This window comes from Silurus meridionalis, chromosome 22, assembly GCF_014805685.1.
Source record: "Silurus meridionalis isolate SWU-2019-XX chromosome 22, ASM1480568v1, whole genome shotgun sequence".
In the NCBI taxonomy this organism is placed as follows: Eukaryota; Metazoa; Chordata; class Actinopteri; order Siluriformes; family Siluridae; genus Silurus; species Silurus meridionalis.
Genome location: NC_060905.1, coordinates 8944023 through 8971996, shown reverse-complemented (window position 1 = coordinate 8971996; position 27974 = coordinate 8944023). Strand labels below are relative to the sequence as shown.

The 27974-nt window shown below is 38.8% G+C and overlaps 1 protein-coding gene across 1 annotated transcript; it reads right to left on the bottom strand.

The window, feature by feature from the left end:
* Positions 1–46: 46 nt before the first annotated feature.
* llgl1 (LLGL scribble cell polarity complex component 1) lies at positions 47–27177 on the bottom strand. The gene is made up of 23 exons (XM_046835341.1): positions 26928–27177; positions 25350–25447; positions 15857–15938; positions 14728–14858; positions 14038–14181; positions 11746–11908; positions 11358–11493; positions 10192–10246; positions 9919–10073; positions 9602–9819; positions 8906–8973; positions 8425–8578; positions 7698–7802; positions 6361–6653; positions 6012–6165; positions 5737–5878; positions 4484–4752; positions 3423–3687; positions 3226–3340; positions 3033–3118; positions 2752–2875; positions 2491–2592; positions 47–1358 (listed from the first exon to the last, which is right to left on the bottom strand). Exons 1-22 carry the CDS (start codon positions 27006–27008, stop codon positions 2514–2516), a joined length of 3117 nt encoding a protein of 1038 aa, XP_046691297.1. The 5' UTR covers positions 27009–27177; the 3' UTR covers positions 47–1358; positions 2491–2513.
* Between the last annotated feature and the right edge of the window lie 797 nt (positions 27178–27974).

Here is a 27974-nt window from a genome sequence, read left to right as displayed (position 1 = left end):
CCTTGTGCATATTCATTTCCACAATTCACAATCTGCATTAGAGCAGTTAAAATGAGTAAATACTTTATTAACATGGTCATATCTACAATTACATTTCTACACAAGAAAACATTAAATACAAATTTCACAGGGCAACCTTGTTGTGAAAGTTTTTGAGGGGAAAGTTAAAAAGATGAATTGAACGTCTACGTTAGTGAGGTCCCTTTTGAAACAGGAATTACACAGCGAGAAAACCACGCGTGCAGGGTAAATTCAGCATGTCTTAGCCATTACTAATGTGATATGTATAGAAAAAAGTGAAGCAAATGTAATGGGTCAGTTTTAAATGAAAGTGTATGGAAAGAAAGAAAAAAAAAAAAGGTACTTTAAAATCTACTGGCATAGAAAACCTTAATTTCCCCAAACTGCAGATTTTTACCATTTGTCCCTTTAATTTCATCATATAAACTGCATTTATTCTGTCACCACACCAGGAGCCCAATTTATCACTGCAAAATGTAGTTAGAAAGCCTTAATTCTAAATCTAAAAAAAAAAAAAAAAAAAATACAAAATTTGTAGGCAGTATAAAATTATTCTATCAAATGTTACACTGAATAACTATTAGTTCCTTCATTTTTGTTAATATGGTTACAAGTATACACGAGTAATCAAACTCAAAGCTCAATAATCACTAAATGATGAATACTTCTAAGATTAGACACCATGTTCATCCAAACTACTACAGTTCACAGTTAATTGTCAATATTACTTACAATGGCAAGTGGTTACACGGGATTAAAAAGGAACACCACAAGATTCGATCAAACCCACAGGGTCCATAAGCTGAACTTTTCAATGGCCTCCCGATTTGTTGTAAGAAACCATCACAGTATAATATATAGTGACGATAAAGCTGCTAAGAAGCAACAGAAACATTTTATACTCACTCTGTGTGCCGCCTGCCTAACAGTGAGAGGACAAGCAAAGTAGCATCATGACACAAGAAACATGGAATGTTTGCAATAGGAAAGAATTATTATATATATAAAATCACACACACACATACTGATGTGGTCAGTGCAAGTATTCTGAAAGTATTTCTTGTATTCTGCACATGGATGTCTGATCTAGACTTCTTAATGCACTTAGGCAGCTCTTGAGGTGGAAAGCAATATTGTACAGCCTTTCACACACACACACACACACACACACACACACACACACACACAGATCTGTTAGCTCAGAGTAAGAGAGCGGAGAAAACGAAGGTGATGGGAAAGAGTGAAAAAAGAAGAGTGTAGCATCTTCCTCTTGAAGGCATTCTTCACCTCAAGGTCCAATTGCACATAAAAGAATTCGTACCACTTCTCCATCAACCCTGGAAACACAGAATACTCATTAAAATGTAATTAGTGAACAGGACAAATCTTTTAAAGCCCACTTTAATGTTGAACCGACTTCAGGTGGAACAGTGTTATTTGGTCATACTCCAAACCTGAACCATCCAAAACGTTCTTCTACATCGTTATCACCATTTTGAATTAATGGATGCACTAAAATCATGTTCTATTTCTCATGGCAAGTGAAAAATCATGCAAATAGAATCTGGTAATTTCCCACTATAAAATGTGTAGTTTCACACCTCACTCCCATTTGATGGATGGCTAAGATCCTCCTACCATTCTGACAGCCAAACGCCTTTTGGACTGCAGTTTTTCACATTTCATCTGTACTTTCTAACATGTCCACAGGGAGGAAGCAGACCCTTTTAACATAAACAGTGTTTTCTCAGGAAATGTAAAACTAGGATTCCAGTTTAAAGTTCCTTTTTTTTTCTTTTGAAAAACCAAAAGCACTGCAAATTATTTAAAATTGGAGAAACTATAACACCCCCCCCCCATGTTCAATACAGGCATTAATTTTAAATGTGCAGTAATAAACCCATCTGTGAGATTAAAAAAAAAGGAGAAACGTAGACGCCTGGAGACAGAAGGAGCATGAGATTCAGATGCTTTCAAGAGTGCCAGCATTTGCATTCTGGAAGGAACACAGAGTCACCCTAATGCTGATGGGATGAGAACATGGCCCAATCTGGCTCTCAAGCAAAGTAATCATAAGTCAGCTACTGTAATACAGAAGACTTGGAGACAGTTTTGTTTCAGTCGGGTTCTGTAAGTGCCATCTGTTTCTGTCTGTGTGGCCCGACAGCTGCTTTGCATTTCATTTATCAAAACGTAAAGATGGCAAGAAGCTGCACACTGTTAAAAGAATGCCAAACAAAACAGTAAAGGTTTGTTCAAATGTTTGCAAATGAAAAGTACCCATGGTATATTTCGAGTATCCACATGCACAGATGCAGATTTAACAACTTTTTGGGCAAAGTCAGATTTCATAACCTGGAGGTTGCATCATTGTACAAATACAATAATTCTCCCCATATACATGCAGAAGCACAAGCTCTAATGAGTGCAAGCGCTAATGAAGGAGTCTCAGTTTTATGTAAAACTCACCTAGAGTTGTCAAAACTTGTTTATCAGTTGATAAGAATTCCAGGAAGCCTTCCATCCTCCTCATTCATATTCCTCAGGTTATTCTCCGCCTCATCCACACTCCTGTACAAGGCAAAAGCAAACATGCAGATCTGAAACAATCTGCAATCCTAAAAGCAGCTCGGAGTGAAAAAACATTATAGAATTACGCTAAAGCACAATGCAGCAAAGTGTGATCACATAAGCCGTGTCTGCCAGCTCGTCTCTAAGCCAAGGACTCACACTAGGAAATCTTTCACATCCTCCACAGTGAGCTCTCCTGTTGTGTCGAGCGTGATATCAGCACTGCTGTTTGGGGAATCCAGGCCAGGAGAGGATAAAGCACTCTGCATTTCATCAAACATGCCTGATAATGAAAAGAGGTACCAAGAAGTAAATCAAGTCAACATACTGTACATATACACCATTCACCAGCAGCCCCGATTTCCAAGCATTGTTGCAAAACACAGTTTACAGAACATTGTAGCATCGCACACAATGTATCAAAAAGATTTGTCCGTCACCTTCAGCATGCTCTGAAGATTTGCTCTCCCCTGGAGATTGGTTCTTGTATGTGCCGTTGGCCTGGGGCAGTACTGGCATACACAAACTGGAAAGATCGTATAAATGTTTAAATTACAGAACACAAATGTATTTCCTTAACAAAAATTATATTTTTTTTTTATTGAAGACAAACAGTGTATACAAGTGACATACTCATGTTCAGAAGGTTCGTAAGGTCGATCGATGTCCACCCAACACTCCGGTTTAGTAAAAACCCGTGCAGAAAGAGAGAACCGTTTATACTCGGACGGTGAAATCAGATAAAACCCTGTCATTGACCAGCAAAAAGATACCTTAACAATTACAGCAAACTGACCACTTTAAAAGACAATAATGTTCAAGCTGATCACCTTGGCCGGTTTTGGTGAACAAACAGGACGCAATGCCACTTATGTCTTCCTTGCGAATGCAGTCATATCTGACTTGTGGCCTCAACGCGGGCACACTGAACACGTGAATGTCCCCCAGGTTTGTCAAGCACACTAGGCCATTCTCACAGTAGTCCTCAGAAGCAGCACTACAGAAGTTCACCAGAGCCACTTTCCGTACACGGCAACCCTCGTGTGCGGTCAACTTAAATTTGGTCTTTGCGCTGACTTTAGGCAGTGTGAACACCTGCAATGAACGAGACATGATTAAAGAACTGTAGTCATGTACATTGTTCAGTTGAAATTTGCGTATGAAGACCGTTACGGATAGCTGGGAATTTTAGAGAGGCAGGAAAGCTTATTTTACCACCTCAAGCATAGCAGCAGTAAAAGTAGACCTGTGTTTGTGCCAGGAGAAAGTTTGCAGTAGTCAAGTCTTAAAATGATTAGGTACATCTAAAAGGTGTCCTTAGAGAGAAATACTAGAGTTGTCTAGATGCTTCACAGGAAAAAGCTCACGGCTGAGTGGGAAATGGTATTTAATGATGCTTGCAGCCATCAGAGATTCCTCCAAGTTTGTCTTGCAAATATATAGAGTAGTCTGCCAGCTTTTATATAATCCAGATACAAACATAGATCTTTTATTGTGAATTGCAGGGGACTCATTCCCACAGAATTTGGGATTCATTCCCACAGAAGATATTGCAAAGCCTTTCTGGACACCAGTCTACATGGAGCATAAATTTGCTTCATACAATCAAGTTATTGTTTAGTTTAATTAATACTGTAAAATCTTTAGATTACATTTTGTCACAGTTGTGCTTCATTTTGGACATTTTTTTTCTTTAGCACTAATGGACACCAACTCTTTACCACCAGTTATGAAGTATAAATAAGAAACAATTATAAAATAACTGTTTTAGCGCTTTAATATAAATTATAGTTTAGGAAACCTAAAAGTAATAGCTTTTAACATGAAAAATTACTTTCAAGACTAAAAAAAATGAAATTAATAATGATTAGCATGTCTTTGTATCTCTTACCTTAAACTGTTCCTCAGATGCAATAAGGACCGAGTGGCTGCCCTGCATATCAGGAGCTTTGGCCAGGTCCCTTGACTCCTCATATGGCTCAGGCAAAGGACTTCCCCTGCCATCCAACACAGCAATGGACACAACTGGGGCTCTGTGCATGAGTTGGATCTCTTTCCCCAGCAAAGCTTCTACATTTCGCTCTGAGGGCACATCCAGGGCATAAGCATACACAGAGCCTGAATTTGTCCCAGCCCACATGGTAGGACCATGATGTGTTCCTGAGTGAGGGGGAATACTCATCAGCATGGAAAGGCTTCAGCTATGTATCAGTCTCAAAGTAAAAAATTCAGAGAAATGGAAGTTATTATGTACTTCTCCCATATCAGTACCCGTCCCTAGATGCTTATTTGAACTCAAATACCATTCACAAATAATCTGAACCTGGAGCAGTATAAAAATCCAATAACATTAACATTATACACCACTATAAATTCAGCCTGATTACACATCACAGTGACATACTGCATTAAACAAATAATAATGCGTTTTATAAAATCTCTCTCCTTTGAGTACTATTCCCTGCCAGATAGCCATTGGGTCTGGATTGTGCAAATGCCTGATTTAAAGGAACGATATGCAGATGTTGAAGACAGAACAGCTTGGGTGTGTGGTCCAGACAAAGATTTGACATCGTTCCAACTCAAGCATAATCACTTTCAGTAACACTTGAGTTTGGGCGAGTCTCTATGGCCTTCTATAAGAGCATTTTCCAGACTTTATTCAAATACTAATTAGATTGCATTTCCCTTATGAGTTCACAATCAGACATAATTCAATTGTATTTGCATTTTTGCACACAGCAATGCAAAATGTCTGCCAATTTTGGAAAGCAAGTGCAAACCCAATGTGGCCATGTGGTCCAATGTTTAAACAGGTTGGATTCTGCCATATAAGAAATGCACTAGCAATCCTTTCATTTTCTTATATTACTCAGATAATATTTGGCTTTTACAAACAGCATTTTTAGTGATGAGTTTTCAAAATTACATCGAGTAATTCACAGGCTTCAAGTGGATAAATGAGGCACTGATAGTAAACATGAAAATGCAAGCCATACTGCAAAGACACCACAAGTTGCATGAAAATGAAAATCAGAAATTGCACATTGTCTATGGAATTTTTAATATGACACAATCAGACCTGTTTAAATAACTGGATTGTATGTGTCATTTGTAAGAATAATACTATTTGTAAGCTCATACCATCTCGAAGGAAGGTATCGGCGAAGCAGAGGCAACGCACCACCCCAGATAACGAATCATCAGCAGAACGGGGCTCTATCCTTCTCTGTACTGGGGTGACCTCAGCATCCTGCTCTGCTAGCTGAGCATTAGCCTCCTGGACCTAAAGCCAGATACACAGCATCAGTTAGAAATGTGAAAAGGTTTGCACGTCTTACTCGATTCAATTTATGACAGGTTTTTTTTAGCTGATTAACAATAACAAAAACGAATCAGTGGGACAGAAAAGCACTCACTTTACTGGATGGGCTGCTGACCAACACACGCTTCTTTCCAGACACTCTACTCTTGCGAATCCTCCTGAATGACTGACGAAGTGACTTCTTCAAGGACTTTACTCGTGAGAGAGGTCCCTCCATAGCCAGAGAGTCATTAGGATGCAAAGTACACCTGTAATGAAATTTTTCTGGTTGTAAACAGCAGACTTTAATATTATGACTTAACTGGCCATCAAGTACTGAAATAAACCCTTTATACTTTAAGACAGGAAATTCAGTGCAAAAAAAAGTCAGAAATAAAAAAATGCCTGAACAATGATTTACAAAACAACTCTAGTTCTTCCTGTTGCTCCAATAATGATGTTACCTTGCCAGCACAGGGTTACGCCGATGGTAGTCGAAGAGACCAAAGCCATGACTGGTGCCAAAAGCAACAAGGTTCCACTCAGCATGCAGAGTCACCGCGGTAACTGCTGCAGGGGGCATGCACTGCACGAGGACTACCGGCTGGAATCCTGGAGCGAATACCACAGAGCCAGACTTCTCTGGCAGCCGGTCGTGACCCTTCCACGTGAAACCTTCCCGGTCCTGGAGAAGGTCCATGGTGATCACATCGATCATGTGGTCAGATTTCTCGTCACACATGTACATGACCATCACCTGGAAGGAAGGGAAAAAAATTAAAAATCTTTTTTTCAGGGGTTCTGATATTAAGGGGTTAACACACTGTTTAATTGTGCAAAGTTAGATAAAAAAGCTTATAAACAAGTGTACGAGTACATTTTTCATGAGCTAACCTCAAAGATCTAAAACTTTTTCTATGTACTCAAAAGACCTATTACTCTAAAATATTGTTCACAAATCTGTCTAAATCTGTTAGTGAACACAATAAAAGGCCACTCTAAAATGTGCAGTTTTATAGTATACTAATATATATATCTGGTGTGACCACCATTTGCCTTACGCAGTGCAACATCTCCTTCTAATAGAGTTAATCAGGTTGTTGATTGTGGCCTGTGGAATGTTGGTCCACTCCTCTTTAATGGCTGTGCGAAGTTGCTGGATATTGGCAGGAACTGGAACACGCTGTTGTATACGCCGATGAGGAGGATGAGCATGCAGAGGAGCTTCCCCGAGACGCTTTCTGACAGTTTGAGCTAAAAGTCTTGGGTTATGCAAACCGATTGTTGCAGCAGCTGTCCGGGTGGCTGGTCTCAGACAATCTTGGCTGTGAAGATGCTGGATATGGAGGTCCTGGGCTGGTGTGGTTACACGTGGTCTGTGGTTGTGACGACGGTTGGATGTACTGCCAAATTCTCTGAAACACCTTTGGAGACGGCTTATAGTAGAGAAGAGCTCTGGAGGACATTCCTGTGGTCAGCATGCCAATTGCACACTCCCTCAAAACTTGCGACATCTGTGACATTGTGCTGGGTGATAAAACTGCACATTTTAGAGTGGCCTTTTATTGTGGCCAGCCTGAGGCACACCTGTGCAATAATCATGCTGTCTAATCAGCATCTGCCACACTTGTGAGGTAGATGAATTATCTCGGCACAGAAGTGCTCGCTAACAGATTAAGACAGATTTGTGAACAATATTTAAGAGAAATCGGCCTCTTGTGTGCATAGAAAAAGTTTTAGATACTTGAGTGTTGCATTTATAATTTTATCCAGTGTATATTTGGTTAATGAGATGGTCTACCTGTCCTGCAGTTCCAGCCACCACCATCTTGCCACTGTATTTGCACAGGCAGATTTTCTGTATTCCCAGCCTGGGGTCATCACTGTATGGGTCAAAGCAGCCCACCTGTAAATAAATAGATAAATTAAAAAAAACACAAGCATAACATCATTCTGCTTAGTACAGGCATCCATAACACAGATACAAATTATTTATTTATTTTTACCTTAAAAAGCATTAAACATACTTCCTATAAACCTAAAGACACATGCATTAAAGTCCAACTGTCCATGAGTCAGATGAAATATTTCTTTATGCTGATCATAAATAACTCAGCTCTGCTGACAACAAAGAATGAAATAAAAAGACCAAGCAGGGCAGCCGTGCCATCCAGTGCAGGAATGTGCTTGCTTGGTCTTCAGTACTGAGAATTTCATGCTTTAGACAGTCTGCTTTTAATTAGTGATTTTTTTTTTTTTTTTCCTGGGGTGCACTGTGTATTGCAAAAGCTGCATGCTAGACTGAAGTTTAAAGTTTCTTCACCAGACAGAGGAAAGGGAAAGATGGAGCTAGAAAATCAAAAACATGCTGCATAGAGAGACGTGGTAGAAAAACTTCAGACAGCTGTTTATAATTTAAAGGACTCAAGGGGCAAAAAATACTATAAATTTAAGTTGATTAAAACTGAAAACACATCTCGCATCAAATGAATAAAAAAGAGCCCATATTTGCGTCATCAAATGCTGACCTTTTGAAATGGAGGCCACTCCTCTTCACTGGCTTGAGTCAGGCTGTCGTTGTGATCACAGTCGGTTTGGAAGATGTTGGCTGTGCTCAGCTTGTAAAGAGGTCTTAGTGCCACACCTGAGGCATCCCAGAAGCGTATCGTGCCATCCTCGTGCCTTAAAACACAAACAGCAAGAAGTCACTCTCACTTTTCATCTGCACTGTCAAAATATTTTCAAATCTGAGCCTGACTGAACCCAAGCCATATCCAAAGACTAATAATTAAATCTGTTGGTTGATTAATTCAATCCCGATGTTCGGTCCAAGTTTTGCTGACAGTGAATTAAGCAATTAATGTAACTTGGAAGAAAAAAAGAAGAAGTGCAAGATGATCTCCGGTGTTTGAGTTTAAAAAACCAAGGTCCAGTACAAACCTTAAAATTTCTGCCTGCAGATTCATTTGTCTGGGCCAGAAGGGTTTAAAATACTTAAATAGCTCTCACCCAGTTAGCAGCAGCTCTTTCTGTTTTGAATCAGGTGCCAAGTTCTTCCCTCCACTTATTGGCCAGTTCTGTAAAAACAGCAAGAAATATTGTTACAAGCCTCACGAATGAGCGATGTCAAATCAGACGACACCATTATGAAGCTGTAAATTCCCGGATGTAATAAATATTTAAAGCATATGCTCTTCTGCCAGTTGATGTTTCATTGACGGTTGTTAAATGAAACGCCTCAAAAAGTCTGACTTGGGAACTGCAGCATACTGTTGACTGAAGCTCAACACAAGTAGAACTATATTCAGATTGTAGCTATTAGATTTTATATATTATAGTGTTTGTGAAACTTCCATGCTGTAAGCAATTTCAGGCTGCATCTGTCTCTGATCAAACACATCCACTGTATTGCTGCCAGTATCTGCATGACCGCAAATAAAATTCCATTGATTTCTAAATTTAGCAATGAATGAAAGTGACAAATCATTCCAAAAGGACCTGAATCTCATCAAGGGATTTTACCATTAGATAGATGTAGATAATTGTAAACTGGTATGTTGCAAAGCTTTTTAAAGTCTGGAACACAGCCTTAGAAAACAGAAACCACAAAACAACCAGAGCAGCCCTGATCCCTGATCTTACTGCTTCCATGACTAAAAAGATTATGCTCCACATAAAAATCACAAAATTTTAGAGCAGACTAACCGTGCGTGTCTGAAGAACACACTGCTGCTGCCCAGCTCTCACCACCCTTTCCCACAGCTTGGTTGGCACATTAGAGATGTGGTAGGAGCATGTAATGGCAGAGGAGTGCAGTGGTGCCAAATATGGGGCAGGAATAGCAGGCCAGCCAGGTGTCTGAAGGTCAATCACCACCAGCTCCTCCTCCAGGAGGACAACAAGGGTTGAGGGATCATCAAACTCTAGAGATCATGAAATGAAAAACAACCACCTTAGTTTTTGAATCTTTACATTAAAAGGCATATTAATTGTAATTAAAAGTTAGCTGCTGAACCACACACCTATGTCTTTATCTGTGCAGTGAATGGTGAAAAAATCAATGACTCGTGAGGTGAAGTCCAGGGTAACGTGTGTACTGTCCTGCAGTATTGTTAAACAGTGTCTGTCCCCGTAGCTGGCTCGAGGCATCCCACCACTAAACAGCACCAGTGGAGCTCTGCAGAGAAAACACAGTGCACAGAGGATATCCTCCTGAGTCATACAGGCACAGCTAAAAAAACGCAGGATTAGAAGCTTTCGCTTTTCACCCACTGCTGCCCAGAGCTGACACACACCCCGACTGGGTGGTCCTCCATAAGATCTTGTTCACAGCTTTGCAGGGAAACGGGCCTAAGAAATAAGAGAAAGAAAGCAGACTTGAGCACAAAAAACACAGACATCTGGATGATTCACATGAGAATCTACACCATTATTAACCCATAAGTGGACATTAACCAGGAAAATAGCAGCAAAACCACAAATAGTGTGTCATTTATGCCGTAGCTATATTTCAGGAGTTTTTATATTTCAATTCCTCTGAAGAAAAACTGCTACCACAATATACCACACTATTACATGCAAACTAAAACATTGAAAGGTTGACTGACCCTCTCTTACCACAATGGTTAAAAGCACTATTTGACCTGAACTGGTTTGACCAGAGGAGGTTCAGTAATGTAACTTGCATAGGATTTGAGCAGACAAGTCAGAAGAGATCAGACATGTGCATTTTATTCAGGTTGATAAATTATAGCGAAGATGCAAGTGTTTAGAATTTATTTGTTATAGTACTAGAATCCGACTTGCAATGGAATTATTACGTTTCAATATTATTCTTCAGTAAATAATTAACATAAGATTTAGGATTTTAAACCAATAATCAAATAAAAGCTCCCCTGGAAACCCTAATTCGACTCATATCAAATTTTATAGCCAGACAAACATTTCAGCATTAAGACAACTGTATTGCTCATTCCAGCTCTGACCCCATTGTATGAAAACAACTGACACTCCTCTGTGATGCAATGGGGGAAACGTGCATGGCCAATCATGGCTGCTTACAGAAGCATCATTTTTAATACAGGACATCTCCTACAGGACATACTCCTATGGGCTGTGTTCTCAGTTATAACACTGACTGACTACCCTGGTGATTACTGATTCAGGACTTGACCTTAATACTTGAAATGCAATTTTTGGAATAAAACTTATTCATCCTATGATGTGCACATTAGATATTCAAATTACTTTCTCTAACAAGCTCAATCTATACTTCTGCTTATTAAGATACTAGGGAGACCGTTTTTTTTTAATAAAAAAAAGCAGACATTATTTGAATGTCAGTTGGCGAATGTCAAACATCATATTTTAGATTAGAAATAATTTACTCGAGGAATCGTATAGCAAGTACAACTATTAATAAAAACAACCCTTAGTAAGAATACTAATAGTGTTGACTCACCATATGGTATAGTGGAAGAGATAGGTTCATTGGTGCAGGGGCTACAGTCACTAACAGCCCACACCATGTAGCCACCATCACTATGAGAACTAACAAAGCTCTTTCCAGACCGAACCCAGACCAAGTTTTCCAACTGCTGTAGGGATCACACACACTTACAGTCAATACCATACATCAGAAGGTTATATAAATGTGTCTAATAGAAAAAAGGAATCTAAGCCAAGTTGTCACACATACAGACATTCTAACAAAATTATTTTTAAAAGGTACAGAGGTGACTGTTTTTCAGGGTCATCAAGACCCAAATATTTATTACTAGTAAGAACAATTTCGAAGTCAACTTTTGCAAAAGTTTACATGTCATTTAGTAAAGATGGTCCACACACACCTGCTTTCCAAGGAAGACATTGTCTACATGTCGACTTTGAAAGTTCCATAGCACAACAAGGCCTCTACTATAGCCTATGAGGATTTTGTCTGGATGTTGGGGATGCTCCTGTAGGGACTCCACTGGTCCCAAAGACTTCCCACACTTGTAACTATCAGGAAGGCTGGGGGGGGGCAACAACAGTTAGTGATGGGAAACTTTATAGCCAGCGAATATTCGACTGCATGCACTACACCAGGGCAATTTTAATCTTTTGCATCCATTTTTAAGGACAGGGAAAATAATCATCTTACAGGAGGAGCAACAATTTCCAAGTAGAAAAAACTGTCAAATGAAAAAGAAAATTAAGGAGTCAAGTATGTTTGGCATAGTCTAAAGTTTTCCTTTGATTTAGATTCTTTAGAAAGATCAAAGCATGCAGATTTTACTTTCCTCCCTCTGTCCTCCAGGTGTCCTGCATATTTCAGTGGAGATTACAAGCAGCTTTCAGTAATACAGCTCATTCATATATTCCACATTCAAAACAAACAAGAAATGGGTGTCACATTACCATCCTGGGAAGGTCCCAGATTCAGGCTTGTAATATTGTTAGTATTGGAAACTCAACAATGCATTTTGCTAGCAGTTATAATTAAAAAAAAAAAAAAAAAAAAAAGGAAAAAAAAAAAAAAAAACATGAAAGGTTTGTGGTCTTCTATACAAATTGACATAATACAAAAGCAAAGTAAATTCAAATAATATGGTTTATACTGTTTGAAAGCCTGACCAATCACAAAACAGGTTATTAGGTTCCTCTGAAGATCAAGTGGTGGAATGTGCTTGGTACAGCCGCAGTTAGTTTTATACGCACCCGAGACAGTCAGAGAAAATCAAGGGGAAACCATGGAAAAGGGTTAGAGTGCCATTTCAGTGGCTTGGCACTAAATCCCACAGGAGACAATGTTACACAGACAACAGCTACAACCACACTGTCAGCATTTCCCATCTAAAACAGAAAACCTCAAAAACTACATGACTTCAATTGACAATTACAATAAACGGAAATAAAAATAATCAAGTTTCACAGATTTTCAGCATTACTCAAGATCCCACATCAACATGATCTTTTAAATAGTGGTTTTCTAATGGATGGTGCTTGAAAAGAAAACAGGACCTGATCTTGACTTTAAAAGCATTTGCGAGAATGCACGGCTGAGGAAAGATTTCTCAAGACCTAAACACAAACAGCTAAGTACAAAGCATGATATTGTTTTTAAACAGAGTCTCTGAGTAATACTTTTCCTAGGGATTCCAGTGTCCTGAAGACCCCTAGTGAAATGCCTGTGAAACATGCAGGGACCAATTTAAATCCCCCTTAAACTAGGGCCGTGAGGATTTGGCAAATGCTACAAAAGCATTTTGTTCTGTAGTTTCCTGCTGGACACATACTTATTAACAGTAGCTCAGAGAAGCCGCCCATTAGCCTGAATTTCGTTTACTTAATGAGCGGTTCATTGTCTCTTCCTGCAAAAGACTATGCATACATGCTGACAATGTGGTGCTGGGAAAGTTGTAATTTGCCTTAACTTAAACAACCGGGGAGTTCAGAGCAAGAGACAAGTGTGATTTTCTATCTTCTAATAGGCATCATTACAGCCACCTGGTAAAACGGGCTATTCTTTGTAATGTTCTCAAATGGCACACTTATTTCTGTTCTCTTAAAAGGTAAATGGAGAGTGAACCTATCAAATGTACCAATGCAAAGAAACCATTTGATGCCTATATAAAGTTTAATACGTCTAGACAAATTCCACACAACACCCCTTCAAATGTGGAGACATTTTATTCCAAAAGGGGTGTAAAATTGTGCAGCGGGGAACTTTGACATGATCGAGGTAAGCCTCGGTCCTGGCTCTGTAACAAACAGCAACAGGTGGAGGGCAGGGGAGGAAATTTAGTCCTGCACAAACTGGACCACATAAGCACTCCATAGTCCATTATTCTAGACTATAGGGCCAAAGCAGGAAGGAAACAATAGAATTCTCTGCAAGTTTATTACACTCAGTGTAAAGATCTCTCAGTCTGAAGTGTCCCCAGATGCTCATTTTATGATGCAAGCAATGGAATGTGTCCAGCCCACCAGTGATGCATGGTGAGCTGGCCAACACCTAAGTACACTAACATACACATTTCCTTAGCAGACACAAGGAAAGGGTCACATTTTATAACAAATACATTAAAGTCAGCATGGAAAGAAGCAAAACAGGAGAAAAAGGGGAGGAGGGGGGAGGGGAGTTTCTTTGATGCCATTACCTCTGCATGATTTCATCTTGGAAGAGTGACTTGTTCAGCAGTAGGAAAGTGGGGAGCTCCAGGAAGTGGATTCCACCACCCTCAGTGCCCACAGCCAAAAGATCACAGCTCAGTTTCGGTAAAAGGACAGTCACACGTGTCGCACTACAGTAGCAAACGTGAATACAAGCATCAGAACCAGAGCAATTGTCTAAATAGCTATGCTTTGACAATTGTGTAGCAGCCTGGGTAGCAGCTGGGTGGGCAAGAATACAAAAATATCATGTCATGATTCTCTTTTCTATAAGACGCAATGGGGAAAAAAAACTAGTGTTATATATAAAATGAGAATGTACAATAAGTGAAATTACTATACTTGAGTCTATAGGCTACAAATAAAGACCATCCTGCATAATTTTTCCTTGGGCATATCTATTATATAATACAATTGCTTAGGTTATCAGTGTGCTGGTGCGTTTGAGAGGAACTAGAATTGAATCTTTAAATGCCCTTTTCTCGGTCATCACAACTAAAAAGGAACCAAGCTGTAAAATGCCTTTACTTTCTTCAAATAGTTCCTCTTTACATGAACATCTAAACGAAGGTAGACTTCTCAACCACATCATGCAGATCTATTTTTATTACATGTTTTAACTATTAGAAACTAGTACTTGTGGGCAAATTATAAAAAAGGTTAAGCAGAGGCATCACCTGGTGCTCTCGATGCCAGGCTTGCCTGGAAGGCTGAAGCAGCGCACCTCCTCCAGGTGGGAGCAGAAATCTTTCTGCACAATCTCCCAGAGGTGCAAAGTGTTATCATCCAGCAAGGACACAATTCTTCCCTGTAAATTCACACATGTACATCAGCAGAGAATTTCAGCAAGACAGACAGAAAGTATCCCTCTCTTTCCAACTAATACTGTATAAAAAGTCCTTTTTCCAGGTCACTTTCGAATGACCTAAAATCAGGAGTATAGTATTTTTGGAACTAAAAATAAATAAATAAAATCTGTTTTGCTTAGTTTGTGTGCCATGAGCTAAATTATAGTCAAATTATACTCCATCCCATATCCTAAATTTGTGCAACGCAGCTTCTATCTTAATGTCAGTAATAAGAATTTAAAAGGTAAAGCACTATCGAACCCTTTTTGCTTCTCACAGAAATGCAACAAGATACATTATTCTCATCAAACTGTATAAGTAGTTAATTGGTAGATGACAATGATAATTAGTTTAAGTCAAGACTATTTTAAATGGCAAACCTAATGGCCTACTACTTATTCGGTAATTTGCTAATCGACATTAATAAACGAAGAATATCTCATCTCTAAGCTACTGTAATTGGGAACATATCAAATTATCATAGTTATGCATCCTATACCCAGCAACAAACACAGTAGTCAGAGCAAAAAGCAACTCTATTGGTTGACCAAGTCATGCAAAAAAAATTAATCCACACTGAAATGGTAGCGAAAAATCTTTTTCCTCCCAATTCAGACACAGGCTTAATTATAACAAAAATGGCGCACTATAATCAAGTACAAGCAAAACCGAAGGACACAGCATACCTCATATCAATGACAATGTGCTTGTAGCAAATTGGAGATGATAAAAACTTTCCATGTTTCATTACTATCTAATCAGAACTTCAGAAAAAAATACAACTTTGGCACAAGATTTGCAAACTAAAACCAAACCATTCCCTGAATGACTCACACACAACCATAATCTAAAACATAATGGAAATTGAACCTCAACCAAAAACTGCAGCCTGAACTCGATAAACTGTTGAATCATAAAACCTTAAATGATAAATAAATAAGAGCTCCATGGAGGTTACCTGTCCATGAAGGAAGTGTATCTGTGTGACAGTAGCAGCTTCCTTATGAAGTCCAGTGAACTCCACTCCAGGTGCTCCATATCTGATTCCAGAGTTAAAGAGATGTCGCTTATCTGATTTTACTTAACGGCAATATTACAACACCTATTAATACCATAATATAAAGCTGGACTGGCAACAGAAATGGACCATATTGTAGATATCGACTTGGTAGAAACACAAATGCGCCATTTTCTAATAAAAAATACCCTAAAATATTCAAAAGGCAAGACAAAGCCATGATGTACATCATGCAGGGCACATTCAGCAGCACATCTGTTGTAGTTAGATAAAGCTACACCAAGAACTCTAAATCCTACTTAAATGTAGTTTAGGTAGTAGGACTTCAATTTAGAGTAAAAAAGACGATAGAAATGGAGAGTTGAACAATAAGAACACAATGAACACCACAAAAAGCAAAAGAGGCCAACACGCTGAACACAAACAGAATGAAGAACAAAGTGAAGAATATCTAGGTTGCCCTTTTCTCCAATTGAAATCTTACAATGCCTTCAGATACATAGATGTCAGGGGAGGGGCTTAACAGAATTCTTGTGTGTGATTTCAATCAGTTGCAACCAAAAGCAGACTGACTTGTCAGGTTACTTGTTAGGATATCATTTTCCAACATGTGTTTTCATCAGATGAATGTGAAATGGCATGCACTATGTACGATGTACAACATAATCATGTCAGCCAAATGCTAGAAGACAAAAATAAATAAAAATGATGCAATGTGAAAACCGGAGAGAGGACACCGTGCTATAACAAAACAATCTGCACTTTTTGGATTATGAAGTCCCTCTTGCACACTATTGCCATTTATTAAAAGTCAGAGGGGAATTTGCACACATCTGGAGGTGTGCAAAAAGTGGAAACAGATGCAGGCATTGCATCCAAGCAGGACAGAGTGCTGAACCTAGAACAAAAGACAGCCTCTGGTTGACAAACCCAGCACCTTACACTCAGTACAAAGAGATACATCATGGGTCCAACAGCCAACAAAAGATTGCATCTCTCAATAGAAGACTCTTACTAGAGTTACATTGACTCGGAGCTTCCTGCTGCTGCCATGGCTGCACAGCTATTATGTCACACAGGGACTCATGCATGCATCTGTATCCTTTGAAGAGGGGGGTTTACGTAGTTAAAGGCAATACACCAAGGCTCATGCACACAAACATTATAAAAAGGTTTGAAGAGCAAACATTATCTGCTTAGGCCTGTGGTGTTAAGCTAAATATCTTTAGCAGACCCATTAAACAATGGGTATTATTTTAGGGTACTGATGCACAATACAACTTCTAGGAAAATAGTACGGTTTTAATTAAGATACTATCAGTGAATGATTTATTCCTCTCAGGCAAAATTCACAATAAGGACCAGGATGCTCAAAAAAACAAACAAAGCCTAAATTAAATCTCTACGCATTTGTTCATATTTTCTACTGTTTGTTTTAAATGGAGCAACGCCAGCGTACATCCCAACATACATCCTCTGCAGTTGTGCACAGACAAGTGGTGACAAAAATAAAACACTTAAACTTCCCTTTTCCTCCTTCCGCTCTTGTTTATCATTAGGTCATTCATTTGATGGAGAAGTTAAAAGCTGGAACGGGAGAGGCTGAGGATGTGTGGAACGTGAAGAGGATGTGCTGGGAGCTGAAATGGGGAGGGGGGTATGCAATGCAGTGCAGTGAACTGGGCCTCAGTGTTGGAATGTGCTGGGTGCATGGGGATTAAGATACATGAGCAGGAGGAGGAGGAGGAAGAAGAGGAGGGGGAGGGGTCAGGAACAGCTGGATAAAGCTTTCGGAAACAGGACTGATTACACCACAATTCATTAATCGTTAACAGAAATCCCTTACTCTTTTTTTTTTTTAGAAGACACTCATTCCATCCCTTTCCAGGATCCACTCAGACAATTAAATCTTTTTGAGCGAGCATACGTGCAAAGATAAACACAAAGTCCTTCACACGAAGCTGCAACTTAAATGGAACAGGGGATATTAAATAAGCGACTTCCTGTCTGAGTATCCGGCTACTTTCTGGCCTGAGGAGGAGGAACATTCTAGTAAACTGACAAGGGAGGAGAGCAAGAGGCTTTTGTCAAGTATCTTCTTGCAGTCCTCACTCCCCATGCTGTAGATATTATTTCCCAATGAGAATTACCCACTCAAGAATGAATCTCGCATCTGACATCTCCCCTGGGTTCCATTAGGAGTCACAAGAGAAACACACCTCAAATTACCCAGACAAGAGAGATAATGTATTAAGGGGAAACCCAATTGTCTAATCCTTTTACACATCTCAGAACATCTACATAAAAATCCAAACTCTTGGGTGAATCATGTTCAGATAAAAATCTGCAAGATAAACAACTTAAAGCTTGGCAGTATCTCACAACTTTGAAAGACCACAGCTTCATAATTAATTAGGAAACCAAATGAAATAATAGACAACCAGCAAAACCCCCCACCAGTCTCCTATATGGGGCTTTTGCACATTGGATTTGAAATTAGTAGTTGATTCATAGATCCAATAAATATTTTGTTCTTATATTTGCAAAGCAGCAATAAATAGTTTTTAAGAAGTGTTTTTTCCTACACTGGATTTTTGTTTTGTAAACATTTCCTTGTAAAGTGTTCTGCAATACAATATATTTGATTTACTTTAATTACACCATACATACATTCAAAGATGATTAAATTATTAAATTATATAATAACAGTTACATAATCTAACTGCCTGACCCAGACCACTGCTCTTTTTCAGCACCCAATATTCCTGACTGCTCACACTGCTAACCAAACACACAGAATAGAGCCCAGAGGCCACGGTAGCCATCCTCTCCCTGCGAACCCCCCCCAACAATGCTGGGCAATTACCCATTGAAGCAAAGCGCTCACAGTGAACCTAGCAAGAAAGAAATGCAATTTCACGGTCTGAATAGTGACAGACAGCAAGCTTTGTGTTCAAGCTCTACTTCAGTTATCCAATGTTGTCATGTCTCTTCAATATGGCACAACCCCCAAAATTAGGCAGTGTAGCAGGTTTGCGTAATTAAACCAAGGAAGCAAAAACTGTGATTATGAATGAAATATGATTAAACCTAATAGACATTGATGAGCTTGTCTAAATTGCTGCTGAATGATTGTGGATGCTAAATCGCATCAGATTGCTGTTCTTCATAGTTTTCTTTTATATTTTTTACACAACCGAAAGCACATTACATACTGATTCTTAATTCATTTTTAATAATAGTGTAATAGAAATTTCTCTCATGCTGTTGACTGTAGTGGGTGTGTGTTTTTTTTTTTTTTACACAGCTGTCATCGTTAAGAGTAGAACCACAGACTATGTAAAAATGAGCAGCCAAACACACTGCTACACACTTATGTTAGCCACTAGGCTGAATATTCTCAATTTTTAAAAACAAGATGGCCAAGCACCAGAATTTGCATAATCAAGTCCAGCAGTGGTGGATTTTTAACCGAAGTATATTTGCGAATAGTAGTCTTAAGGATTTATTTTCAATCATAGGCAAACAAAACCAGACTGACTTGTCAGGTTACATTCAGATATTGTTTTCCCAACATGTTTTCATCAGATAAATGGGAAATGGCATGCACTACCTACTACTACAACATAATCATGTCTGCCAAATGCTAGAGGGGAGGGAAAAAAAAAAAAATAAAAAAAAAATGCAATTTCACACTTTTTCCATGGGGAGCCGAAACTGTCTACAAAGTCAATGCAGGCACACTGGCAAATCTAAACCACTAGACTATCCCTAAATAAACTTATTTTATCATTTAGAATAACCCCAATTATTATTATTCTTTTTTAATCGTTCAATACTAAAATATAAAATTCTGAAAAGAGTGATTATCATTTTTAATACAATATTTTCAACCCAATATTGTATAAATTGGTAAATAAACAATATACATTTAACAAAAAAAGGATCACACATCCTAAATATACACATTGTATAATCTTTTACTGCAGAAACTCAAACTTTTAAAATCTCTGCCAAATCCCACAATGCCCACTACCCCAAACCATGATACTGAACTTTGCTTCAGAAACAATCGATCAGTCAGCAGTTTCAGTTAGAGATAACAAAAAAAGCAAGTATCAGTTACCCCAGAGTATAGACTGGCAACTTATTCATGCCACAAACCAACTGTGTGTACACCACGTTTCAGATCCTCATGGTTCCGTTATTTTTAGGCTTAAACTGGACGTGTGAACAGCTTTATAATGAAACCTTCACACGCTCAGGACAGCCATATTTCTGCTTATCGTAATTCACACAAAGCCTCTAATCTGAAAGATCCGGCACCATATAAGCATTACAGAAAATTCAATGAAACTGTCCCACTGTGGTGGGGCTCCTCAGGTTTCCAAAGGCCAAAAGAGTGCATTTAAAACCTGAAGTATCCTCACAGGCTGATAAGTACACACGAAGAGGGGGAAGGGGATGGATTTTAAGCCCTTTCTGTGTGTCCAGGAGGCCAGCTTTAGAATACTAATGTCCAGCAACTGATGCTTTAACAGAGTATGAGGGAAAGAACAACAACAAAAGAGAGAGAATGAAAGATAAGTATAAGAGAGAAAGTGTGAGGACAGCCTATAAGCGAGACAAGTCAAAGGTTCCTGAAAATGTAAAGTAACATGGATAAAAATGAGGACTAAGCAAAAAACCAGGGTGAAGGGAGGAGTGAGAACATAATGAGAAAATCTACTAGGCTGTTTCCTCAGCTGCATTCAATCAGACATGAGCACAGCACAACGTGAGAACAGTGCTGCCCATGAAACAAGAGACACGTCCCTTTAAAAAACGCCTCGCTGAGCTGGAAGATCTTTTCAGTCCAGGCAAAAGTTTGCAAATTTGAACTCTAGAAAGCCACTTTGCTCTACCGTGGTGTTGACTGGAGAGTAGAAGAGGTTCCCCAAGCACTGCACTGAAAACAGCAATAGGAAGGCAATTCCTCTGCATTCCCCTGCGTTGTGCACAGCTGTGTCAGTGATTATTCCTCAAGCAGCTGAAATCCTCTACAGCTGAGCCCCTCATGAGAATTCATGCTGCAAACACAAGTCTGACTATATAGCCAACATCCATAAACGCAAAACTTTTACAGCACATTAGTCTATTTAAGCGCTGAAATTCAATTACAACTACAATTGTGCTGGCATTTCTATTCACAGGAAAGTACTTCAGAACAAGAAGCTGTATTCACAAAAAAAATTATAATAAATTAATAAATCCCCTACAATCTCAAAGCTCTATTGATAAAGTACTGCATTTTTTAAACACAAAATCCAAAATATGGATTATATGCTAAATGGTAGAAGATTAAGATTTTTTCTTTAATGCATGCACTATCAAAACATTTTTTTTTTATGTATGCAGTGCACATTAGAATAAAAAGGTTCTGAGATGAACATTAAATAAACAATATGCTTTACCACATTAATGATTGCATGTTTTTGAATAACGTTTCTACAAATTATATTACAACTCAAACAGCAGTGGAAGCTTTATATCAGATCAATTGCATCTGAGAATTAAACAGCACTATGGTCATTTCAATATTTACAATTTTACCACAATAAAAAAATAAAAAAAAAATAAAAAAATAAAAGAAATTTTCACAGAACATATACATCAAGACCACACTGATCAAACTACTGCTACTTCTGTCTATTCTTTATTAAGGGCTCGTTTTTTTCTGAATACAAAAATAAACTCTGAGCTAGCAACTTTTATTGCAACAGTCTCAGCAAACTGTTAACGGAAGACCAAAATACAAACCAAATTAAACCAAATTAAACTGATGTCCCAAATCAAATAGAATCGATCCTGATGAAGCTGTGGGCAAATGACTTTTTTCTCACTTTCACACTGTCATAATCTAAAGCAGACAAAGCACAGTTCTGACAGTTAAACGACACAAGAAGGAAGAGCAATGCCCAGAACTGGAAAGCAGCAGTGCATCCTAATTATCTGAGCTCTAGAGCGGTGGCCTTGGAAACCGTTTCAAAAGGCGCCTTCAGCGAGGCCAGGCCCGGGGCAAAGCCTCAGAAGAATCTCCTCTTACTGCAGAGGGTGAACTCTGGGCAAGTCAGCATACATTCTTTACGGGTGAACCCAGCTCCTCCAACAACCCCTCTGTTCCAGACATCTCATTACGTTCCATTCTCCCTCACTCCCCTACACATACACACACGTGCACACACAGTCCCCTGCCCTGTGCCTCAATGTGCGGTTGGAGCAAAAGCATGTTTATGAAGAGCAAAGCTCGTGTTTCATAGTGTTTGCACAATTCCAAACCGAGAAACAAGGACACAAACATCTCGCATGGACAATAGTCTACAGAGTGAAGCAGACAACATTTCAGAGAATTCATACATGGATTACTGAGTTAACTGGATTGGATTGTTGAATATAAATGCCTTTAACCATGTTTGTTTACATGCATTTACATCATGCTTGCAATTACTCAATCACGCTAAAATGCCTTTTGTCAATTGCAGTTTCCTAATTCGACATTGTTCACTGTTATATAACGCTGTGCTCTTGTCTAAAGAAAAGCTCCCAAGCTTTAAACAATCAGCTTAAATCTTAAAAGAATACGGATAAGAAACATACAGTCATCAGAATTGTATTTTTAAAAGACTGACTTATATTTACTTAAATGGAGCATATTATAAGGACATCTGTGTCCATACACCAGTTTAATATCACATTGCATTAAACTAAACTTTCTATCTTTCTGTACAACCAGTCGGCTCTTCCCATTTCTTTAATTTGGGCTCCTGTTTCCTTTCCTTGCTACTTGTTCCCTCCTATGAACAAGTAAAGACTGGCTGCAAAGAAAAGTAAACAAGTACAGGAGGAATCAAACAAGCACCTTTGCAGACAATTTTCCCCATGTAGTCACCCACAAAAATTCATAGAAGGTCAAGTCCACAAACGAGCAAAAAAAAAAAAAAAAGAAGAAGAAGAACAGAAACAAAGAATATGAAAGTAAAAGAAAACAAGCTAATGCTAAATCTTTAGCCAGCTGAGGCATTAGTTTATTACTTACAGTTATATGCAAACAGATTTCCCAGTACTCCATTTACAAGTTTTTTCTCCATATTTTGTAATAGATGTCAAACATTCGGCAATACTCTTTTTACCTAGTGAACCAGCATGCATAAATGTTATATAGCGCACACTCACTCCATTATATTATATTATATTATATATAAATTCTACATAAGGGCAATGTATAAATAAGCAATTTGATCTTAAGAATGTATTCCATTGATTTATATGTTTAGTTATCCATGCAAATGAAATGATCTGAATTTTATTATTCTCAAATTTAAAAACACATGAGTAGGGTATGAACACAAATTTGCAGCATTTGCATAAAAGATCAAATTTCTTGCATACACAGAACAAATTTTTGTAGACCAAAATGTATAATTCCTATATAGTTTCGATTATGCTGTCTTCATCCATCAGCATGTAAAAACAAAGGCAGATAATGCATGTTTATCTAAGGTTCAGGGTGATGAAAAGACAGTGCAGAAAGGAATTTTTGGGCTCCTGTTGTCTTAACCAATTCAAGATGGGTTTCAGGCAAACTGTGCAGAACAACTTTATATGATAAAAGTCAAACAGTTCTATAATTAAATGCAGAGCGGAAAAACGTAGGTTGTACAGTAAATAATTCAGAAGACAAAAACACCATAGGGTCTAAACGTAAACAATCAACATGATAACATTCCTCTGCTGGAATATTTTTCTTACTGACAGTCATTAAAAATTTATAAAAAGGCACTGATGCACCAAACTGGAAAACCAGGTAACTTTTCAGAAGCAATTATTTATATTTCTCCAATACATGGCAAAATCCACTGTCTGCCATCACTAGATCTTGTGTGTAACTCTAGACAAGACAGATGAAACGCTCCTGAAATTAAACTAACTACCTATCTTTAAAACAGTGTTTTTTTCACCCATCAACCTCAACATGCCCCGCCCCCAATTCAGTGAGAGCAGATTGTGTTCTGAATAGTTAAATAGCTGGGGGAAAAAAACTCACAGAAGCAACCAGTGCTCAGAGTGTGAGTCAGGGCTTCAGATTCAGCCTCTTGGCTCGGCTGTGCCTGATAGTACCAGCCTCCTTTAACCACTCCTCACTCGACTCAAAGATCAGCACTGTGTGCATGATGCCCACCACTAAAGAGGCTCAGGGCATGTCCCGACCCAGACAGAAGGGCACACATTCCATATCCTTGCCTCGTGTGCCCCAAACTAAAGCAAGAGGAATAAAAACAAATGTCAGAGACGATTCCTTCTCTGCTCCACAGCCTAATCAAACCAACCAGATAAATCACAGGCTGCTAAAGGAGTCTCCAGCGCTACAGTCTGATAGCAGTAATTACACCCTCCTAAACATTCCTTTACCCCAGAGCATGACCATGTCCAATATAATCAACACTAAAGAATTCAACCCAGGGAAAAAAGAGAAAGAAAAAAAAGCATCAACTGCGGGAATGCTTCAAGACCATTTTCAGGGCTTCAGGCACAATATGAACCACTGTTTCAACACAAAACACAATGGGAACAGGGAGAGACTTCGTGGCTTGTTTTGCCTCAATGCCAAAAGCAAAAGGGTTTTTTCAGAAAAGCTGAAAAATGTCTGTAGTTAAGTGACGGCAAACCTCTTAACATACCTGTACCACATCACTATATGGAGTAAACCCTCACATTAAAACACATTAAATATTAGTTTGTTGAACTACTTGTCCTGTGGTTAGCAACTCTGGCACAAATTTCATTATTGCTGTGCTCACATCACAATCGGACATTGCTTGTGCAGTTACAATGGTGTATATTTGGAGACAAACATAAGGGATACCGTCAGGTTTATCTGTTTTAAACTTTTTTTAAACTTTCTTTCAAACTCCATATTTTCCAGTAACGTAAAAGGTAAAACATTTTCTTTAAACTTAAAAATCTATTAAAGCAGGCAAAGCACTAGAGAAAAATTGTTGGAGAAATCAATATGATAAGCTTGATTCTGTTGATGGTTAAATAAGCATAAAAGTTGAAATGACTTAAAGGACTAAAGCACTGCTGCATCACATCACAGGAATTCCTGTGGTATATTATTGGTAGTAAATAATGCAAAAAGCAATCTCAAGAACAGCAAAAGAAATACTGGAGATTATTTATTACTTAAAATGCAAGTTGATGGGACTGTTTATAAAAAAAATATTTAAAAAAGCAGAAGTGAACATTTCCTTAATGCACCTTTTATATCATTCTGTCTTCATTTAAGCCTTCAAAAAGTAAAAAATAAAATAAAAAATAAATAAAAATAAGGAACAAGGATTACCAATGCTGTTTTACAAATACCACAGACATATTTCCTGTTTGAAAAGGATACACTTTGATAGCTCCTGATTTAGTTCCGAAGGCCATTAGCTGGAGTTTGGGGTCGTAGGCCAGAGCACTTGGCTGATTCGGGAATCCATGTTCAACAGTCTGGATGAAAAGAGGAAGCATATTTACTGTTTAATGCACACGACAGACTGCAAGACACAAACTTAGCATTCTAACATCTAACACCCACTGTCAAACAAGGCAAAATAAACTTATGTAAAATCAACTACACACAATTTGAGTTAATTATTATACAAAAGAAACATTTTATTCACAAAATATTTCCTTTGTTTTGCAAGGGGTTAGATTATTAATCCTGCAAGTATTAATGTTTGCATAAGTTCAAGTTCTATTTTTTTTTAGCCTAAATTTAATATCTGATGATGGTCAGGATTAAGTTGGACTTTTTCTGGATCAAAGTTTGTGCTTGCATATGACTTGCAAACAAAAAGATAGGGCTGAATGTTAGATGCATATTATATATTGTTAGTACAACAAAAAACAAATTATTATGATATAGTTTTAAGCCTAGAAAACAACACACAGCATCTCTATAACACATGGTACACTTGTTTTAAGCATAATTTTAGGATTTACTTCTCATTAGCTGGATATATCTAATGACCCCTGGAGCTCTGAGCTGCATGCATCACTTGGCCCACTCTTGCCAATATTCTGATTATATGATTCATATTGACTGCTTTGTGATGTGTGGTTTGGCTTTCAGGAGAACAAGTGTTTGTGTTTTGTTGTGACTCTGTGAAGTGGGGTGTGTGCGCATGTGTGTGTGGCAGTATTTGAATCCTGTTTAAGCACTTGTGGCTCTTCTTTTCTTTCCACAACTATGTTACATTTGTTTTTGATTAAGTGATGGGAAAACTATTTAGTCCTTTTATCATTGGAGCTCTTTAAAAAGCCTTTTTTCTTTTAAAGACACTCATTCATTGCCAGGGCAGAGCTTGTTTTACAAAGACCTATTCCAACATGTTCTCTAGGGATCACAGATCTCCAATTGAGCTAGAAATCAGACTGGGTGCAACTCATAGTAATTGTGTGGTCTGTGGTTTGAGTTCAACTCAGGTGGTAGAGATCTTCTCCTTCTATTGTCTCCTGCTTGAACATTGCATGACTTCAGCTTTTGGGTATCCAAAGCCTAAGCAGTTGATATGCAAATGAGGGCCACATGTTATCCAGATAAAGTTTTTTTTCCCCCATTTCAAAAATTCTACAAAGCTGTTTTGTGTATAGATAATCTGCAAGATTACATTGTACATCTTAAATTCCCCAAAGTTTAACCTTTTAAGTAGATCTGTTCTCAATGAGAGGAAAAAGAATAAAGAACAGAAAACAAAAGCAAACGGTGTTGCAGGAGTAAGAACTGTTCAACAGTCTATCCTGCAACTACTGAATTAACTTAGACTCCTGTAGTGAAACCATGTAGCGTGGATTATTTCCCTCCAAGCCCGACATTACAGCAACATAATAACCAACAGCTGGTGTTTCATAGAGAGTTGCACCGCAAACTGAACCCGCATGCTCAGTGCACATGGGGGAGAAAAAGCCCACCCGGTGCCTCACGTACCTTATTGAACGCAAAAAGCTCCTGTTTGACTTTCTCTCTCTGAGGGTCATTGCCCTGTCTTCTGAACCGAAATTTCATCATCCTGTATCCGGTGCAGCGTATCCAAACCCCGGCCCGTGAATCACGCTCGAGTGCAAATCAGTTCAGAGCAGAAATCAGGTCCCATGCGGACACAACAACGGTTTAACCAACAGCAGCTCGTTACAGTCGCGCGGCTTTTCTGTTGCGTGTGTGAATGCAGTCGGAGCGCAAGACAAGTTCATAGGAATCACCGAGCGCTCAGCCAATCAGCGCGCCTGAATAGCTGACCCATCTCTTAGACCACGCCTACAATGCGGACCCAAATCAAGGGCTGGATCAGAGCGGACCGGGTTTTCCCATTAACCCTCATTCATGACAGATTTTTTGTAGTATTGTTTTCTTATTTAAACCTATAAAGATTTATACATTAAGTCGTTTTTTTCCTTACAATTGTAATACCATTTATCCCATATTACCACATGCATTTGGTCCTGATTTTTTTTAAATTAAGAAGTATGTGAGGGTGGTGCAGGACGTGTATGAGGGGAGTGTGACAGCAGTGAAGTGTGCAGGAGAAACGACAGACTGGTTCAAGGTGGAGGTTGGACTGCATCAAGGATCGGCTCTGAGCCCTTTCCTGTTTAGAGTGGTGATGGACAAGTTGACAGACGAGGTCAGACAGCAGTCTTCATGGACTATGAATTTTGTGGATGATATTGTGATTTGTGGTCAGATTAGGGAGCAGGTTGAGAAGGGCCTGGAGAGGTGGAGGTAGGCGCTGGAGAGAAGGTGAATGAAAGTCAGCAGGAGTATGACAGAGTACATGTGCGTGAATGAGAGGGAGGGCAGTGGAATAGTGCGGGTGCAGGGAAAAGAGGTGGAGAAGGTGGAGGAGTTCAGGTACCTGGGGGCCAACAGTGCAAGTAATGTAAAGTGTGTGTGAGAAGTGAATAAAGAGTGCAGGCAGGGTGGAGTGGGTGGAGAAGAGTGGCAGGAGTGATTTGTAATAGAAGGGTATCTGCAAGA

Coding starts and splice junctions, on each gene's coding strand:
- llgl1 (XM_046835341.1), bottom strand. CDS start 27,008: ATGATGAAATTTCGGTTCAGAAGACAGGGCAATGACCCTCAGAGAGAG. Junction 11,494..11,745: donor ATGTCTTCCTTGGAAAGCAG/GTGTGTGTGGAC, acceptor TGATCCCTACAG/CAGTTGGAAAACTTGGTCTG. Junction 4,753..5,736: donor CGATACCTTCCTTCGAGATG/GTATGAGCTTAC, acceptor CCCCTCACTCAG/GAACACATCATGGTCCTACC.